Source organism: Lissotriton vulgaris, chromosome 2_1 (assembly GCF_964263255.1).
Source record: "Lissotriton vulgaris chromosome 2_1, aLisVul1.2, whole genome shotgun sequence".
Classification (NCBI taxonomy): domain Eukaryota; kingdom Metazoa; phylum Chordata; class Amphibia; order Caudata; family Salamandridae; genus Lissotriton; species Lissotriton vulgaris.
Window position 1 is genome coordinate 626658056 of NC_141687.1, and position 19651 is coordinate 626677706.

The following is a 19651-nucleotide window of genomic DNA, read 5'->3' on the forward strand; positions in this document are numbered from 1 at the left end:
CAGTAAGGCAGTATCAGAGGACAGTTCAAAGCATTTGTTATACACACTTAATCAGCAAATGGTCTCACACACTCAAGAACTGAACTCTAGGCCAATTGTTTTGTATCAAAAGATATAGTTGTTTTATTTTAGAACCAACAAGGGATCAAAATATACTTTCTCAGTATGAGTTACTTGAGTTAAATACTCTTCACATAGGCGATAGACTTTTTGAATGCAATAGTTACAGTTTGTTGCAATAGGCAACACAATTTCAAACACAATGCAACATTGAGCTCAATGAGAATTTTCAGTTGAATGCAATTAGTTATTTTGTAGATTACTTTTCTAACCACAGGACTGGATCCTAGATTCAGTCCCAGGACATGAGCTGTAAACAGTAAAGTAAAAGCGTTTTGGTTACAGTAGTGATTTTTAAGGAATGTTTTTGTATTTTAAAAGTTGACAAACTTTTTCAGTTGAAATTACCAATGTTATCCTATGGAAGGAAATTCATTTTGCAGGTAAAGTATGTTCAGGTTACTTTTGTAATCCAGTACTTGTCTCCTAGGTTCAGCACTGGAACCTCTATCTAAAACAGGTAAGTAATTACGTTTTGGTAGTTGGTGCGATTTTTAAAGAATATTTGTAGTTTGCAAAAATCGACAGAAGAAATTTCACAGAAAAACAGTCAATGGTTTCCTATGAAAGAAAATTCAAATTGCACGTAATATACGTTCCCGTTACTTTTGTAATCCAGTACTAAACTCCTAGGTTCAGCACTGGGACCTATATCTAAAAGAGGTAAGTAATTTCGTTTTGGTAGTTGTTGCGATTTTTAAGGAATATTTGTAGTTTGCAAAAATCGACACTTAGAAGAAATGTCACAAACAGGCAATGGTTCCCTATGGAAGAAAATTCAGGTTACTGGTAAGTACGGTTAAAATTTATTTTTTAGGGTTGGTGCTGGGCTAAAAGGTGCATCACTGAGGTCTCCCCTGATAACAGGCGTGTAAATCGGAATTTGTTGTTTGGCTGATTTTAGGTGAATATTTTAAAGTTCCAAAACTCCACATTTAGAAGAATTTCCAAGTGAAACCAGTTGATGGTAGCTATGGAAGAAAAGTGAGTTATCAGCTTTTAGGTAAGTACTGGACTGGCAGATTTAAGGTTCTGGGCATTGACTCAGGTGTCTCCCAGGGTCAGTAGGTACAGTTGGTTCACCCTCAGCGGCAAAGGGGCAGCTGGGTGCAGAGGTAGTTAGGCCCAATGTTATCCAATGAGAGGCAGGGGGCCTTTGGTTGGTGGCTGCTGACTAGCAGGCCATGCAGCTGTGGGAGCTGGGCTCCTGGTCACTTGCTCAGGACAAATGGGGAAGTAGGATAGGACAAAGGTTGCACTGCCAGGGGCACTCAGGCGGCTGGGTGCAGGGTGCTTTTGAGCCGTCGGGCTCTCAATGTTATTCAATGGAGATCTTGAAAAGGGAACAAAGGCTGCAGGCTCGGGGATGGATAATCCTCTAGAGCGATCAACACTTCGAGGGGTAAGTTGGGATCTTGGAAGGTAGGTGGTTACCCCGGAGCTGGGCACAGGAGTCCAGGGGGCGCCGGGTGCAGGGGTGTCTTTGGACGTCTGGAAATCTTACCCTCTGCTGGTCGTGGTCGGAGGGGTTCCTTGTTCTGAGTCTTCAGGCATCGTCCGGGTCGTCAGAGAGGTTCCTTGGACACTGGATTCCAGGTCAGAATCGCCGGGGGGACATCCTCAGGGTCTTTGTCCACTTGGGCACGGGCCGGGCTCAGCTGGTGCAGAGTTGGCTGGATTCGCGGTTCCTGGCTGGCACCTGGGGTATTGCTGTATGAGCAGTGCCACTGCTCGTAGGAGTCCCAGTCTCTAAGAGGATCAAGTCAGGCAGGTCCTCCGGGGTTCTTGGGGGTGCTGTCCGCAGGAGACGCCGGGACTTAGCAGGAGCAGGTTCAAGGATCAACAGGGCTGGGGCCAAGTCAGTTGGTGTCCTCCTCTTGTTAGCAGCTGCACGGCAGGTCTTCTTCTTGGTCTTCTTTCTTGTTTCAAAATTGGGATCTGAGGAAGGAAGGTTCAGTGTGCCCCTAAATACTACATTTAGGGGCGTCACAGGTAGGGGCAGGGCAGGGACCAATAAGTCCCTGTCCTGGGGTGAGTACACCCCCTATCCTGCTCCTCTAATGTGGGAGGGGGCAGGAGCCTATCTCTAATTGGGCAGGGCTCCCCATCCTCAAGATGGCCGGAGCCCGGAGTTGTGGTTCACCTCGTCTCTCCCACCTGAGGGGTGGAGTTGGCTCAGGCTGGCACACCCCCTTTCCTCACGTAGGTTTTCCCGCCAGAGTAGGAGTCAGAACCTTTGAGGGCCAGTTGCTGAGTACAGCAAGTGGTCTGGAGAAGCTCACAGAGGTGGTATGCCTTTGAACCTTCCCCTGTCCATCCTGAGGAAGGAGGCCTAGCACCTTGCCCAGGATGTGCATTGTTGCAGGCCCAGAAGAGCGGGGGCTCTTCACCCAGGGGTCCAGCAACATGTCGGCGGTGGGACAGCCTAGGCAGTCTCTCAGTCAGACGTGGATTGTAGGTTTGGTTTCAGGGGGCATATCTAAGATGCCCTCTGTAGTGCATTTTACATTAAATCCCACACTGGCATCAGTGTGGGTTTACTGTTGATATCAAACTTGTCAGTCTTCAGTGTAGCCATTATGGTGCTGTGGAGTTCGTAATGACGACCTTCCAGCACAATTATTATATATAATATTAGAGGTCATGTTGTTAAGCTGCACAATAAAACACACAAAATGATGGACGGAAAGTTGCACATTGGCAAAACATTCACCCCCAGTCACAGATCTAGGTTTAATCCATCGTTATTTTTCTCACCACGCCACCCCATTTCAGACATGGCCATATGCAAATCAGTCTTGACCCTTTGCTCATGGGAACAGTCCAGCCCGAACTGCCAAGCCAGGTCTTCCCTGGACCGGAACCAAGGGTCCTAGGACCGGTTTCTGGCTATCAGCCAGGATAGCTTGACTCAGAGGCATAGTGAGCACGGGAGCCACGTCTGGGCATACCCTTCCCACATAGGGTGAACAGCAAAACACACAAGATGATGGACGGAATGTTGCACATTGGCAAAACATTCACCCCCAGCCACAGATCTGGGTTTAATCCATCGTTATTTTGCTCACCATGCCACCCCAGTTCAGACATGGTTGCAAATCAGTCTTGACCCTGTGCCTCATGGGATGAGTCCAGCCCGAACTGCCAAGCCATGTCTTTCCTGGACCGGAATCAAGCATCCTAGGACCTGCTTCTGGCTATCAGCCGTCATCAGCCAGGTATCGCTTTGTTCACCCTAAGTTGACTGGGTATGACCAGACGTGGGTCCCTTGCTCACTTTGCCACTGGATTCAAGCTAGCCTGGCTGATGATGGCTGATTAGCCAGAAACCGCTCCCAGGATGCTTGTTTCGGGTCCAGGGAAGACATGGCTTGGCAGTTCGGGCTGGACTGTTCCCATGAGGTACAGGGTCAGACTGATTTGCATATGGCCATGTCTGAACTGGGGTGGTGGAGTGAGCTAAAGAATGATAATGGATTAAACCCAGATCAGTTGACTGGGGGTGAGTGTTTGATTTGCTCAAACGTTCCGCCCATCATCCCCTTTGGTATCGCTTTGTTCCCCCTAAGTTGGCAGCGTATGCCCAGACGTGGGTCCCTTGCTCACTTTGCCACTGGATTCAAGCTAGCCTGGCTGATGACGGCTGATTAGCCAGAAACCGCTCCCAGGTTACTACCCCTGACGAGGCGATGAAGTGCTATTCGGATGAGTGCAAACACAATTTTTATAAAAAGGTAGGAATCGTAAAGAAGAGCTTTTCGATTTGTCTGCAACTCCTTGCTCATTTTCTTTATTTTATATTTCTTTTTATTAACAAAAATGAATCAACGTCACAAGGCATATCACAGTACATTATCTTTCTCACCCACAAATCAATGATGCCCATATTTAAATGTACATAGATTTAAAGCTTGGTATCCAACATTCTGTCTACAGTTGCTGATTATGAGCTGGGATTATTGGCGCAGTACAGATGTTCCCTCTATATTGATTCCAGTCCTTCCAGATGAGAGTCCATTTTTTGGAACATCCCCATGCCACATATAACGTCTTTTCACGAAACATACACCAGTCCATATCCCTCTTCCGGGCAGATACTGTAGGTGCCTGCGCTGCCCGCCATTTCTGTGCAATATTAAGTTTCGCTACCATGAACCCTAACGTAACCCAGGTGATACGTGTGCGGTTCAGGTCAGTGGGTTCCCACACATTTAGAAGGCACCTTTTAGCCTCCAGAGTGATGTCGTGTGTGAGCACCTCGCTCATTACTTCATGTACCTTTCTGTATGTGTGTGCATTCCCATAATATGTGGAGGAATGTTCCTTCAGTGCCACAGCCCCTTCTACATGCACTATCCTCTTCTCTCCCCATATGTAACAAACCTGGCCCAGTGATGTAGATACGGTGCAGAATCTTTAGCTGCACCAGCCTCAGTCTGGCTGCTATGGCCACTTCTTGTGGTGAGGTGACAGCTATTGCCCAATCTCCTTGCTCATTTTCAAAGTTAAAAACACGTTTTGGATTAAAACTTCAGTGAAGAGTGCGTCACTCACCTGACTAAGCTACCTGTCCGGTTGGCTGGGGAGTGTACCTCCCATATTCTTCAGCCAGGCGGGAAAGGGGGCACTGGGCTGCTGCAATTTATGAAGTCTAAGGCTGTCAGGAATGCAGACGATGAAATCCTGACCGGAGTCAAAGCTGTCCTGACTCCTCACTCAGCTGTGTCTGGGTGGCCAGCACTCCTCCTGCTTTCAACAGCCGTTCGCTCTGCCTCCCGCACTAGCCAGAATGGAGAGTCAACACTACGCTGCACTCCCTGGCCACACAGGTGCAGGTTCCTAAAAAACTAAATCCGTTTAGCAAAATCTGGTAGTGGCTGATGGCTGGTAGGATGCACTCCCTGGCCACACAGGTGCAGGTTCCAAGTTCCTAAAAAACTAAATCCAGTTGGCAAAATCTGGCTGATGGCTGGTAGAATAGAGTGAATGCTCTCCCCAGCACCGCAGCCCTGTCAAGTGCCATGCATCAAGTGTTAGACTAACACTTTTAAATCTTTCTCTCTGCTTCACCGCAAGGTATGAAATTGTCGTGCAATGCTTAGCACGGCTGCATTTTTCACTATCTAAATGGAGCGCCAGCCGTCTCTTGTCTGGAAACAGTCTTTGCTGGCTCTCACTGTAGTGTTGTGGGTCAAGTGGACTGACCCACTAAGTTCAGGGGGGAGGAGTGAACATGTGCGCAACTTGAATGTGTTTCCCGTGGGCGTCCAGAGATTAGTTCAGTCTGACGTAAGGGGCTGAATATAAGGAGAAGATTGCGTCATGCCAGGCGTAGTCTTTAGTATTTCATAATTACACTGTGTCCATGTGCTAGAAATGGGTTTTCTGGTTGGCTAGGGTATGCAAATACTGTAAACCACATGTGATGGTGGAGCTCGCTCCACCGGCACCGAGGGGTAAGAGAGGTTTGGATGTTAATACAACCTCCCGACTAAACTATAATTACCGTAAATTATCCAGAACCATCTAGGCCGAAAAATAAAATGTACGTGGCATACACCGCTGGATGCGGAAAGGAGGCAACTCCTTTTTGTTATTTAACCCTCACACAACCTTTTGGTGTCATGCTTCATCATCGGGTTCACCCTGACTCCTAAAGGTCAGAGTGGGCTCAACCATATTTTAGGGAGCGCTTAGGAGATGTAGGCCAGGGGGTTTAAAGATAAAAATCCTAGTCTGTTCCCCAGGTATCCCTTTATTTACGGGGACGTAGCAGATATAAATTTTTTTTAAATAGCAGGTCTTTTTGGAGGTGATGGTCCTATGATCCTAAGAATCTGCCAACATGTTTCAGCCCTTTGAAAATGGCCTGCTCGGTCCAGGGCTTTCTTCAAGGCACAATAAAGATTCCCTCCCTGGTTTTCACAAAGGATTTCACTATGTATATTTTTATATTGAATGAACAGAAAGTTGTCCCTTCGTGAAGGAATGGAGGGTATACTTATCTCTCCATCTTAGATGTACGTAAAAATTCCGCCTGCAAGAAAAAGTGACAGGAAACAAAAGACATATAATTTATGAACAGTAAATAATGTCCTTGTGTACAGCACTCCCAACATGCCCAGTGTGCTCATATTCCCATCACTCTGTGATCTGTGATCATGTAGAAGAACTGATCTTGGGTCTCTTAGACCCCACCGTGCCTTTTTGGCAGTATGCGTCCGTTTTTCGCACTTCGCTTTCAATTGTAAGTCGTGAATACCTTAACCCATGTGAACCATACATGCACTCCATCAGTTAAAATCTACTGTCACTTCGCTTCAGTGGAAGCACAAACTCACAACTATTTACACGCTCCGTAAGTCACACTATATACTTGTTTTCAACATCCATTACTAAGCAATATGTCAGGGTATGCCCTTACCCAATTTGAGTGGAATAATCGTTTCTCACAGATGGCGGGAAGGGGTAGCCTTGTAGTCAAACGCTGTTCGAAAGTAAAAGGCTACAGCATTAGGACTCCCTGCCTCCGCCATAATCACGAAAACATTACCTTGGTCTTGTAGGCGTGTGCTCCGTCTGGACTTACTACTCCAAAGGTCTTGCCCCACTTGCAACCTGTTCGGCTCCCGCGTATCCCGGCATTTGCATTTTTCCTGCTCAGCCAGTTTAAATAACACAGCTTCTCTTTGCCCAAGTACTCGAGGGGGTGTGTGGTTACTGCACAAATAAGTATATTTGGAGTCTTTTTCTGAGCATGTGCTACTACGGAACTACAGATCCCAAACATGCTCATGGGAAATGTAGTTACCAGTACTGTATTTGGCAGCACTATCTATGCGTCTTACCCACTAGGACTACATATCCCATTGGATTAATGGGGACTGAAGTATACAGAGACTTGAGACTTCCTTTTAATATTTGTCAATCTTACAGCACTCCCTTTTAAACTCCACTGATATGAAAATTGAAAGTCCATACTAGATACTAACAAATGCCAAAGAGTAGTTAAGAATTAAACTCAATTAGGCTCCTAGTGTTAGTAGGAATTAAGATACTGCACAACCCTCTGTCGCTCACAAATTAAAACCTATATCTGCCTTCTTATCAGGTCGTAATCTAGACAGAATTTTTGAGGGTCATTTTTTTAAATACACTTATAACTCGTGTATTCAGGATATTAGATGCATGTTAATTTTCTGCTCCTGTGGTATTATTTATACAGGTCACCGAGATGTACTTCGATATTCTCTGGTGTACACAGGTAGTAGGTCAAATACCAGTTATTAGGCTAGCCCGTCTGCGCCCGTCCGCGCCTGTACGCCGGCAGACGCCAGGAAATGCTGCCAATTCCATTGCAACGACCCCAAGGGAGCCGAATTTGCTACACTCGAGAGGTACTCCTGGCTTATAGGCACACACTTTCTTGTATGGGAGAGATAGAGCCTGGTAAATATAACAGTAAGAGGGCAAAAAGGATCATTAGGTGTTTTAACTGTGGGTGGGCTAGGACTAAGGGTTAGGATGGGCGCCCTCTTCTTGCGATCTTCACTGCTGTACACAGTCAAAACAACAACGACAAGGGGTGTACAGTGACAGTCGCGGGGAGACTAGGGGGACAGGGCAGGTCAAACACATACCTGACATGCAAGGATTGTACCTAAACGCCAGATCCATCCCTAAACATGCAACAGAGGCATGGGACTTACTTGAGGAGCGAAAGCCTGACATATGCCTCTTCACGGAAAAGTGGCTTAATCAAGAGGCTACACCAACATTAGCAATAGGATTCCCTGATGAATATTTGGTCACTAGGCTGGATATGCCCTGTAAATGAGGTGGGGGACTGCCAATCGCCACACGGCGTCCTTATTACATCAGGACATTAGACAGGGTGTTCTCCCACAACATGGAGCTCTTAATATTTAGAGTAGAGCAGTCCCAGGCCATATAATAGACAGGGGCATTAGTATATCACCCTCCGGGGGTAGCAATAAGGAATTCCTTACTGCATTATTGGATAGATTGGCGCCGCATGTTCTGAAGGCTACTAAATTTCTACTGATAGGTGTCTTGAATCACCATCTGGAGCTGTCCTCCAACTCAGACGCGGCCAATCTTATTACATCAATGGAATCCTTAGAGCTATCGATAAGAGTCACCAGCTCTACTCACAGGGCAGGTCACATGCTAGACGCCATTTTTTCCAACGTGGGTGATCTGGCGGTTGAGCCTCTTCAACCTCTGGACTGGAATGATCACATGGCTTTAAGCTTTTCACTACCATCTTCCCACCCAGTAGTGCGGACACATAGCCAGAAGAACTTGCGAAGACCATGGGCAAGAGTAACCCCCCTAGCCTTTAATCAGCTTTTACTGCCCCCGCTCGATTGGGACGTAGATCCTAATTCTGTATGGGAGGGATTGGTGGGAGCAATTCAGGGAGCCTTAGACACGATAGCCCCTCTGAAAAGGGCCACTATGCAGGAGAGGGCAGCCCCTGCCCCCTGGTACTTAGATACCCTTAGAAAGGAAAAGTCCCTGTGTAGGGTCCTAGAGAGGAGATGGAGGAAAATGAAGGCGGTATCAGATAAATTAGCATACCGGACATCACATAGAGCCTACCTTAACAGCTGCAATACAGCAAGAAGGACAGAATTGTCTAGAATTGTGTTGCCTACTGCAACCCATGTACCTATTGTCTTTACAAAGTTTATTGCCTTTCTGCAAAGTAGTCATCTGAGACCTCCCATATTGTGAACAGTATATTTTTGATACCTGTTGGTTCTAGAAATAAAATAACTATATCTTTTGATATAAAAACAATTGGCCTGGAGTTCAGTTTTTGAGTGTGTGAAACCTTTTGCTGACTGAGTGTGCACAACAAATGCTTTACACTGTCCTCTGGTACTACCTTACTGCTCGACCAAGCTACCACTTTAGAGAGTAAGGTTACACCTGGCTTTAACTTAATTATACCTCTGGGGTTTGTGGACTCTATACACACTACCTTATTCTGGTTCAGCATATATAGAGCCACTTTCTCACACCCCTCTTTCTACACCATCAGTATAGAGATGCTTTCCTCCCCAAGCTCTGGACAAACCTGTATTCCATATGGTTTACTTACTCTCGAACGTTTACACCATTGGATCATATTGTAAATAACTTATGTTAATTCAAATTGTGTTTGATAAAGTACTTGGGGTCTTTGTGGCAGGCGCCACGCTACAGACAACCCTTAAAAATAAATAAATGAAGTCTTTAATATCTCCTTTGGCAAAGCTGCTCTCTTCCATGGTTCAGCTCTTGCAATGCCATGTAAAATTCAAAAATAGGAACTTGGTCATTTCTCACGTTTTTGCCACAGTTAACAGGAAAAGGTGAAGACAAAAAAATAAGCTTTTTTCCCCCAACTGGTTTTATTAATTTGTTGAGAAATAAGTTTCAGATGTTACAATTAAGCCAATTTTCTGTTAAAACCAAATCCACAAATAAATTGTCAGACAGAACCAAGGTTGCACTCAGTCAAGGCCGCTGAGAAAACTAGCTTCATGTCTGCAGGGAGGCCACAGACCTCCCACTAGTGGAATCTTGACATACATTACCCTATAGACATTTCTTCTAGAAGGCGGAAGTTCTGGAACCCATATGCTTCAACTCCAAATCATAGGCGGCTGATTATCGTGAGGTAATCTCTTGTCCATGCTAAAGAAGTGTCATGTTTGATTTTGTGCAGCTCCATGAGACGTTATATCAGGTGGGACGGCCAGCAACTGCTGTGAAGGCCATGAAGTGAGATGCAAGGGAGCAGACGTCTGAAGAATCAACAGTATGGTTTACAATCAAAGATGTATGGCATTCCGGAACAGAGTGTAAGAAAGTGCAAACAAATCATCGCCTTATAGCGGGATTTATAAGAAACATGTTTTTGAATTACAATCTCGTGCAGTTTCCCTAATTGTATATGTAAGTGGTAAACATGTATTTATCATTGTAAAAACAAACAATGCGGGGAAACAGTTAATAGCCATCAATGGCTTGTGCAACTATTTAGATTGGTAAAAGAATTTACAGGACTGAGATATTTCATGCTACTGATGTGCAATAGTGTTGAGCACAGCATAGTGCAGGGCAAGCCTCTAGAGTCTTCTTTCTGGGCTATGATGTGTTGCAGTGTATCCCACCATCTGCGACAGCGCAGGACCTGGTTTCTGAGCTGTCGAACCACTGTATGGTGTGCAGAGGTTATAGAGCTCTTCAGACTGTGGATGCAGGGCACTGAATGAAGAATGAAGAGGCACAGGGCAGGCTAGTCTTTTTCAAGTCTTCCATCTGAAATAGGGGTTTTTCAGTTTGGCTTTTTTGTATCCTATCAAAAGAGAAAATACAAAAAGAGTTCAAAATGCATTTTGTAAAACCAGTTTTGATTTTTAAGGATCCAAGGAGTATAAAACATACAACAAGGAAAGTAGGGAAACGAGAAACATAAGAATTGCAACAAAAGATCCAAAATTATTTTAACTCTTTAAAGTGTTGCCATATACCATTGCACTTACAATTTTTTTTCCATTTAAGGAACTAGTAAACCCTCAACCCAGTCACTTCATTTTAAAGAGAAATCTTCCCTGAGGGACCCTTTAAGGAGCTTGCTTTCTCTTCTAGGGTTTTCCACTTCTCTCACCAAACAGACATTTCTGCTTTGAAGAAGCGCTTTAGCTAATAGTGACAAAATATGTTGCAGCGTTGTAGAGACAGGTCTGTGTGCAGTACAAGACAGATGTCTGGATTTACACTGCATTTCTGTAGCACTCCGTTTAAACCAACAATGCTGCACAAAAAGCAGCTGAAGGAGAGTCAGGTGCTAAAAAAGGTACTTCAAACCCAAGGGAGAAGCTGCAGGTCTTAACATAGCAGAATACAACGGTATGGAAAATGCAGAGCTCTCAGGGAATACTTACACATCTTCATTGTTTAAGAGGTAGCAACAACAAGGCTCACTGTCTGGACAGCTTCTTTCTTGGCTTGGTGAGCCTGCAACACAGCGACAGCCTCCTCTACCTACAACGGTAAAAAGAAAAAACTTCAGGGACCGGGTGATGTATCAAGAGGACGAGGGTCTCAAGTGCAAAAGGAAGGTGGGATGTTTTGAGCGCCTCTGGCATTTTTGCAAAGTTAAGACATTCTTTAAGCTGGAGGGGTCTTACTATGTAGTGAGAACCAGCACTTTTATAGTGTACACTATGGGCAACTGAGTAGTTTCTGGGAACTAAGGCAAGGGAGATGTTCTCTGATGAAAGGTCATTATTGATGAATTGAGGGTGGGTCCTGCCTCAGTGGGCCAATGAACAGGGTGGGCCATTTTATGAAGCATAAATATAGCATTTGATAAGAAAGGAGGATAAATGCCCATTTGCATCACCGTGTACTTCATGAGGTTGACATTTCAGCAACAACACATGAGGTTCAAATAGTACCAAGAGCAGATAGGAGGGCTGGACGGATGTCATGTTTACTACACATCCAACTTCCGCTGATCCTCACCTTAGAGCGAAGGGATTCTGGAGACTCCAACATGTGTAGCAGCTCCGAGTTATCGATCTCTAGCAGCATTCCTGTGATTTTTCCAGCAAGGCTGGGATGCATAGCTTGGATAAGGGGGAACAATCGCTCTCCTAGGAGGAAAGAGGATGAATCAATAGAGGCACAGAGACAACAAAGTACATCAGAAAGCAACCTGTGGTCAGAAACACATCTCCAGGGGTTAGTGAGGGGCCCATTAGAGTACAGCAAGGTGAGGCCATCTGTGGTGGTCTTTTGGGAGACTCATTAGACTGGTGGGATTAGAGGGCGGGTTCAGTGGACATCACCAGAGGTAAAAGGATGCAGAGAGTTCTAGGAGAATGGTGAACAGAGGTAAAATTAAGATACCGCCGGTGTTCAAGTGAGGCCTGTAGAGGTCAGCAGGAGATGGAGGAGAGGTGGAGTGGAGTGGACAAATGCATTGTGGAGTTGTACAGCAAATGTGTAAAGTGGCAGGAGAAATGGGTGGTAGTGTGGACAGTAGTAGCCACTTTGAGGAAGGGACAGCACAAGTCATTGGAGATATGCAGACGTCCTGCCTTATAAAGAGTCAATGTGGAACTGGTTACCTGTCCAGGTTGAGATCGTGTTTACATTACATAGTATTCACTGCACTAATTCTTATGATTATTCCTTTTAAACCTTTAGTCCCACTCACAGACACCCTTCCTTGAGGGAATCCCTTCCGCTCTTTTAGTAGCAACTGGCTCCCATAGTTCTACATCAAAGGAACAAGCACTTTTGGAGGGTCCCAAAAAAGACATCCCTGCAGGACAGTGTTGAGGCTCTTAAATGTGAACTAACTATACAACCCTGAATTGGGAAGGAACTCTCCTACCACAACCAAAGGGGCCTTGCTTATGTGGCCATCAGTGCAGAGCTTGGAGAATGACAAATATCTCGCCATGGGCTTTAGAATGCTTTGGCCTATGCCAAACCGCTCTGACCCATCTGCTTCCCCATCAGGAATGAGGCATGTAATTTGCTGCTGTACCTTTTGAAGGTACACTACCGTTTCAAAAACTAGTTCCCTGGGTATAGCTCTAGTTAACTACTTACTTCCCCACCCACCTCTGACTTCAAGTAGACCCATCTTACTGTAATCTCTTACCATCATTCAAACAAGCTGTACATTTTCAACATGTGCCTGTTCTAAGTCTCCGCCACCAGCACGCACCATCTTTCTATGCCTGAACAAGGTACACTGCTGGACTGTTCTCGATTTCCCACATCTCTCCTTACCACCCATAACATTAACATTAGTGGTGATGGCCTAGTTCCGTAGCTCAGTAGAGTAATGCATTCAATGCAGGGATCTGTTTGACCACAGGGTGGATTACCAGTTGGGCACTCAGTCTATCATCCTTCTCCTTCTGAGGCAAAACCATGAGCATTTTTTAGTTGGCTGCCAAAAACATCTGTTATTTGCCAATGGTGCCACATGTGTTCTACAACTTCAGGTGTCCGGTTATGTTAGCTACAAGTAATCAGCCAGTATGTGTCTACAGGTGACCCAGCAGCCTTCCCCTTTCCTCATCTCACCTCCCCCTGACTGAACCCCATTAAAAGGCCCTGGAGATCAACAATCGTTCTGCTATGTACTGCAAAACCCTTTGCAAATTGTGTATCTTGCCTAAACCCTGCAACTCAATTCTCTAAACTGGCTCAAACCAAAACTCATTGAAATCTATACACTTTCACCTCGCACAGCTCTATAAGGCAGCAGTCTGCTTGCTCAATAAAAAAATCTTGCACCGCAATGTCAACTGCACCCCAGGATCCCTTCCCACATTCCTGGAAGAAATCAATCTTCACGTAGGTTGATTTCTTCCAGGGCTATTAGACTACAGCACTACACGCTACTAACAGATGCTTACCGGGTAACATTTTCTGTTCCTAGCATACATGGCTGTACATACACACGCTCTGCATAGACTGTAAAGTATACCCCCCAAAGTGGTGGCTAGTTAGTGGAAGATGCATTTGTCTGAAACAAAGTTCGTAGCATAGTTTGGCCAACCCGAGCCCATTGGCAGGTGACAATAGTCACACCGTAATGCTTTGTAAACGTGTGTTGGATTGGCAATGTAACATCTTTACAGTTGCCAGCTATGGGAATATTCCCTACAAAAGCTATGGTTGGCCCCTTCTTCATAGTGGAGTGTGTTCTCCAGGAAGTGGGAAGGCCCTTTTGGCTTTAAGGTAGATTTTCTAGATATAGTTAAGACAGCTTTTGATCCTACGAGGTGTAGTAAACGTGACAAAAAGCTGTTGAATATTACAAAAAGATGTAGTTCTAGCCGTGTAGTATATTAGGGCTCTTTTGAAGTATAAGGTGTGAATGGCCCTTTCTGGAGCAGAGTAGGAGTGAGAAAAGAAGACTGGTATCTCAATTGTTTGGTTAGGGTGAAAAGGAGACACCACCTTAGGAAGAAATTTAGGGTCAATTCTAACGACAATCATTTTAGGATTGAATTGATTGAAAGGTTCTTGCAAAATGAGAGATTGCCTCACTTATGCGCCTTAGTGAAGTAATAGCAATAACGAAAACTACTTTCCACTAGAGGACAGTGGTTTGAATAGGGGCCACATTAATCTTTGGTACCACACTCCATTCCAGAGAGGGCCAGGTGGAAATCTGAATGGAATAACCTTGCAAGGCCCTCCAAGACGAGAATTAAGGACTAGAATTCTAAAAAGATTAGAATGTAATCTGTTTTGCACGTATGTGGAAATAGCTCGAAAGGTGTAAACATGTGGAGGTATATACAAACTCTGATTTCCGAAGGTGATGCAAATACCAGACAATGTATTGGGCCTCGTGCTTAAAGCTGTCCAGATTTTTAGAATTACAGTTGTGGACAAACCTTTTCCACTTTGGCACTCTTGTGGTAGGTCTGTTTGCGACTTTAAGATGCATTGCAAGTCAACGCTTTGAGGTAAAGGCTCGCTGGTGGGTGTGCCTCTGCCCCTATTGGAGTTCTTATTCCAGCATGTACCTTTTGTATAGCCCCTATACCCTTGCTGACGGTATGAATGCTGCAATCTTTGGTATGATTAGAGCTTTGGGGTGTTGGGGCAGCGCAAGTTTGGCATTTCTCAACACCATTTCTAGTAAGATTTTGTGACACATGTTACTGGGGAAGCTGCTAGGCTTTTGCTGATAAGTAAAAAAACTATTGGTAATAGCAGAAGAAGTTTTGTGGTTTCAAAAGGCACACAATCCAATAGCAGTCGCTAACACAGAATGGAAATACTGTGTGTGCAGATGTGCTCCTTGTGAAAGAGCAGAATGATGTCACTCACAGTGAAGCTAACCAGAACTAAACTGGGCTGACCCTCTAATCCAAATGGCACAACAGATCAATGGATGAAGAGAGCTAACTGAAAGCACAAACAAATAAGTGGAGAGGGAAAGTGAGAGAAAAAAGTGTGTGTTATAAATCATTTTGGAAAAATTAAAGGTCTTGGCTAACGCCAGACCCAAAGAACTTAGAGTACATGCATAGGACTACATTTACATAAGGACCTCAAGGAAGGGTATTGTTTGGGAAGAATTGATCAAGTCCTTGATCTAGTTATTAAAGAGGCCAAGTACAAATTCCTGTTTGTGACGAGACCCAGGTGTATCAAGGTTTGGCACAAAGAGGACCAAACCAGCCAGTTCTAATACTAGGGTTAGAATTGGAAACTGCTTCAGTGACTTTGGTAAATTCTTGACAGCAAAGTTCAGTTCGAGGAAGAGAACCATCAATCAGTAGTTTGTATCATCCTTGATAAAACACAGATACGGTCGATGCAGCTAACACATAGGCTTGTGTAGTTAGGAGTGTGGAACCAAGTCATCTAGAAATGACCTTGTTACCATCTTCAACTTTCTTACTGGAAAAAGCTGACAGGACTGATATGAAGACCCTAGGCAAGTTCGGTAACCTGGGTGTGTGGTCTTGACGCCATTGAGGAGTGAGTTAACTGAGCTCTTCGACACCTTTGGCAGCTGAGAAGATTTCTGCTGCTGAATCAGGCATCAAACTGAAGGATCACTGGCTTGGGAGCACTGGCAATACGCTGGAGTTGGAGGCGCACCTTAAAGGAATGGAAAAGTCTAAAGCACACACTACTGATGAAGAATAGTACAAAGTGCCACACTACTGACAAGACTGGGGCTGGCCACTCCTGCTTAAGACGGGACAGCAGGCACCGCAGAGGAGGCTAGTAGCGGGGTACAACCTCAGAACGGGGGTTCTTGTGGAGTGCCGGCCTCCAACAAAGCAGAACAGTTGCAACACGACCAAATTGCAACAGAGCCTGGACCAGTCTGCAAGAAGGTGGTAGCAGCCTCTCAACGCACCCCAACAGGGCCAGACAAACAGTTTGAGCCAAGAGGAGGCATGCTGGGGGTTTGGCCTATGCTGGGGCCGAATGTACGATGTGGCAGACTTTTGTGCTAGCGAAGTGTCACATTGTACTGTACTTAAAAGCGAACAAAGGTCCCAACATCCAGATGTGGAATAGAGAAATGCTAACTTGTCAGAAAGAGAGAGCAAATCTCTATATAGTGCACTAAAAATGGGATAAGATAGAGACATAGTAAGAGCATAGGACACTCAAAATCAGAGCAACTACAAATTTGTGGGACGATTGGAGCAAATTCTCTGTATAATTGAGCACTGAAAATGCTCCCCCGGGGTCAATATACTCCACCCATCTTAAACAATAATGTGAGGAGATGGGGTACATTATATGGTGTGGTTGTACGACCTCACTGTGAAATACACTTACCTACCAACCCTTTAGGACCTGCAGGTTTCGTTTGTCAAACCTTCAGTTCAAAACGGATAGCTGTGGCTCTGAATAGCAAGGCTTACACAAAGGAACAAGTGTAAACCATCTGTACAGCACCAAAATATTTGAAGAAGAAATCGACAAGACACTAAGGAAATCAAACAACAATTTATAAAAATAAAGTGCACTTTTAGATATTTTTTGACACTACATCACCACAAAAGATCCACTGGAGGGTTCCGGAGATACGGAATTTACAAGGTGTAGCAAATCATAGCATTTCACTCAACCGCGAACAAGCATTGGCAAATTCAGCAAATTTGACACGTAGAAATGTTTTCACTAAAAAGTTGGGCTACTTAGAATGCAGCCACGTAGTCACTTTAGGTGACCAACTCCAGTAAGGAGCCAGTCAGGGGGGTCAGCAAGGTTATCAAAAACAATTACCATGAGGGTAGAAGCAATCCGCAATCAGTTAAATGCACTTTTATAATTTGCAGTGGTTTCCTATGGAAGTGATCCCGAAGCAAGGGATGGAGGATGGTGAAGATGCTCAAGGAATACCGTGGGTGTAATGTGGTCGACTTGGGGAAGAAAGGGAGTAGTCTTCCTGCAGCTACTCCTTGGTCCATGAAAGTGGTAAGACAGTCCTAGTCACAAGGTAGATGTCCCTCAAAGTATTCTCAGTACTGGCAGAAGTCCAGTTGCCACCAGTCACTGGCAAAGCCTTCCCATGGCGATAACTCTGCTTCTGGGCGACCAAGCAGCACTTCAACGTCTCCCGGGCTCATCGAACTCAGTTGCAACTTTGAATGCCAGGTCCTGGTTTTTGGTGCTGCACGATGGCAGTTAGTGGCGTCTAAACATTCTAGGCCATCAATGTGCCCCAGCAGGCTTCTCAGCTGTTATGGCCATGTGCTGTGAACAGGAGGTCAGTCAACTGACCATTGGGAGTCTCTTGAATTTGACTTGGCTCTGGAGACTACCCTTCTACAAGCAGGACACAGCAGGCACAGTCTCACCCTTTGCTAGCCACGAGATGCAGCATGTGTAGTCCAAGTTGGTGCAGCCTTTCTTTGCCAGTTTCACAGTGCAAGCAGCGTAGTCCTTCTAATAGTCCAGAAGAGATCTGAGTTCTGGGTGCCAGGGGTGCCCTATTTATGTTCATAAAGTGCCATCAGGGTAGGCGTGGTCATCACTCCTGATGACCACTTTATGAGAAGTGCGGCATCAGGCTAGCCCTAGATGCACCATTCTGCCCACTCCTAATATGGAAGAACCACATATGGAAGAACCACTCTTTCGGAGTCCAGAACTCCCTAGCCCAACCCAGGTGTGTGGCTACCCAGAGGGCTACATGCTCCTGAAAAACAAGTTTGACAACAGGTTTTCCCCTCTCCTTCCTGGGTGCCAGCTAGTCTGCCTAAACGTGGGGCTGCCCCCTCCAAGGTGTTCCCCATTTGCTCTTCTTTGCTTTTCCGCCGGTGTGTGAGTAGTGTGCGACCCCACCCCTCTTTGCTCTTCAAAGGTGCCTGCCTGCCGCCACAGACCGATATTTGACCCCTGAAGGTGAGAGCCTTCAGGGTCAGAGGGAAGAAACAATGGCTGCTCCAGCCAGAGGTGTTGTAAACTCCTCCAAGATGGACGGCTAAGTAATCAGCATATTAAGGCAGGAGTCTCAAAGGCCTCTACCTCGTTTGATATGTAACCCAAGGCTTCCGCAGACAGGGAAAATGCCACCTCCTGCCCATTTGGCACCAGGGCAGGTGGGACAATTAGCTAGTTAGGATGCATGTTCCCCTCTCAGGCTAGTACCACCCCTTAGGCAGCCTACCTGAAGTGAACATCTTACTTTTGGTGGAAATAGGCTCTCTGGGTCAGGGCCATGCTCACTTCCCCACAGGAAGTGATCATATAGAGGGTGTAGACATCCTAAAGGTAAGTAGCCTATTGGCTACTACCTGTCACTCCTAGTAATGCCCTAAATTGAGTATTTAGGTGACACCCCAACACCAGGAACTTAGATTCGACGAAAGAAAGGACAAAGAGCAGCGAGAAATAAAAGAACTGGCGCCAAACCCTGCCTGCGCCACGTCTTTACAATCGTGACAAGCAACTCGTCCAGCAGCTGATCTGCTCCCAAGAACCCTGGGAGGCTGCCAGCCCTTTGCAAATTGCCAAGCATTCTCCTTTGGAGTAGACCCCTGCAGTCCACAGGCACACAACGCAAAGTCCAGTCTACTGAGTTGCCAAACGCAGCAGCCACCCAAGAAGAGAACCCTGTGCTCCTGAACGTTAGATCTGTCCCCCCACCAAGTGAGAGGACACCGGGACCGACCAGAGCCGTGTAGGATCAATACCCAGGGTACAAGAGCCCTTGTAAAAAATAAAGACAGTGAGAGTCCAATCCAGACTCCAACGAGACCGAGCAGCTCTCGAGAGACATCAGCACGACTGAGACCCACCTCCTGAGTGGCCCAGCTATCCTGATTTTGCGCCCTCAGCCAGCAAGACCAACAACGGCAAGGCCCCAAGACGCACAGAGGCCAGCCACCATTTCCACTCCGCACCAGAGGGCCCCAGCCTGGGTACCAACGCATGGTCTGTGCCCTTTGTACCTCAGAACCTTGTGCCCCAAGCCCCCCATTGGGAGTTCCCGGACTTGTCCCCAAGTCCCCCTCTACAGTCTGTTTCTAGGTGCCCCCCACACTCCTTCTTCCCACTGGCGTGGTGCGCACAGCTACAACCTGACCAGCAGCTCTGCAACCGGACGCCCGAGGGCCGGTAACGAGTAACAGTTGGTGGTACTTTGGACCTTGGCCCCTTACGACCTTAGTCACGAAGGAGACCCCCAGAAACCGATCACAAATAACTGTATGCAACATATGCCTTTTCTCACATGATGTTGAACTATTTTGTTTAATTAATAAATGCAAAAGTACTTACTTGATAACGAATTGCTTGGTCTCAGCATTAATATAAAAATACAACTTATTTTTCTAAATTGGTATCCGATTTAATATAGAGTGCGTATCTAATTTATGGCCTAGCCTCTGATATGCCTAACTGCTCTCCCACACTATCACAAATGAGAGCTTTGGGGCATCATTTATGCCTCAGTAAACAGGTTGGGGTTTCCCTGGACTCTTTACACAGTGCACCT

At 45.8% G+C, this 19651-nt stretch overlaps 1 protein-coding gene and 1 non-coding gene across 6 annotated transcripts in view; both read right to left on the minus strand.

The window, feature by feature from the left end:
* Positions 1-9523: 9523 nt before the first annotated feature.
* Positions 9524-19651, minus strand: part of PABPC4 (poly(A) binding protein cytoplasmic 4) — a 129869-nt gene continuing 119741 nt past the window's right edge. For 4 of the 5 annotated variants that reach the window (XM_086955754.1, XM_086955753.1, XM_086955752.1 and 1 more), the window contains 3 exons: positions 11665-11795; positions 11082-11181; positions 9524-10492 (listed from right to left, as the gene is read on the minus strand). In XM_086955754.1, the coding sequence (XP_086811880.1) occupies positions 11095-11181; positions 11665-11795 (218 nt within the window). In that variant the 3' untranslated portion in view covers positions 9524-10492; positions 11082-11094. Of the gene's footprint in view, positions 10493-11080; positions 11182-11664; positions 11796-19651 lie in introns of those variants that run through there. The other variant, XM_086955751.1, reaches the window with a different exon arrangement.
* LOC147730884 (small nucleolar RNA SNORA55) lies at positions 10854-10985 on the minus strand. The gene has a single exon (XR_015308935.1). It is a non-coding gene; the product is annotated as a small nucleolar RNA SNORA55 (small nucleolar RNA).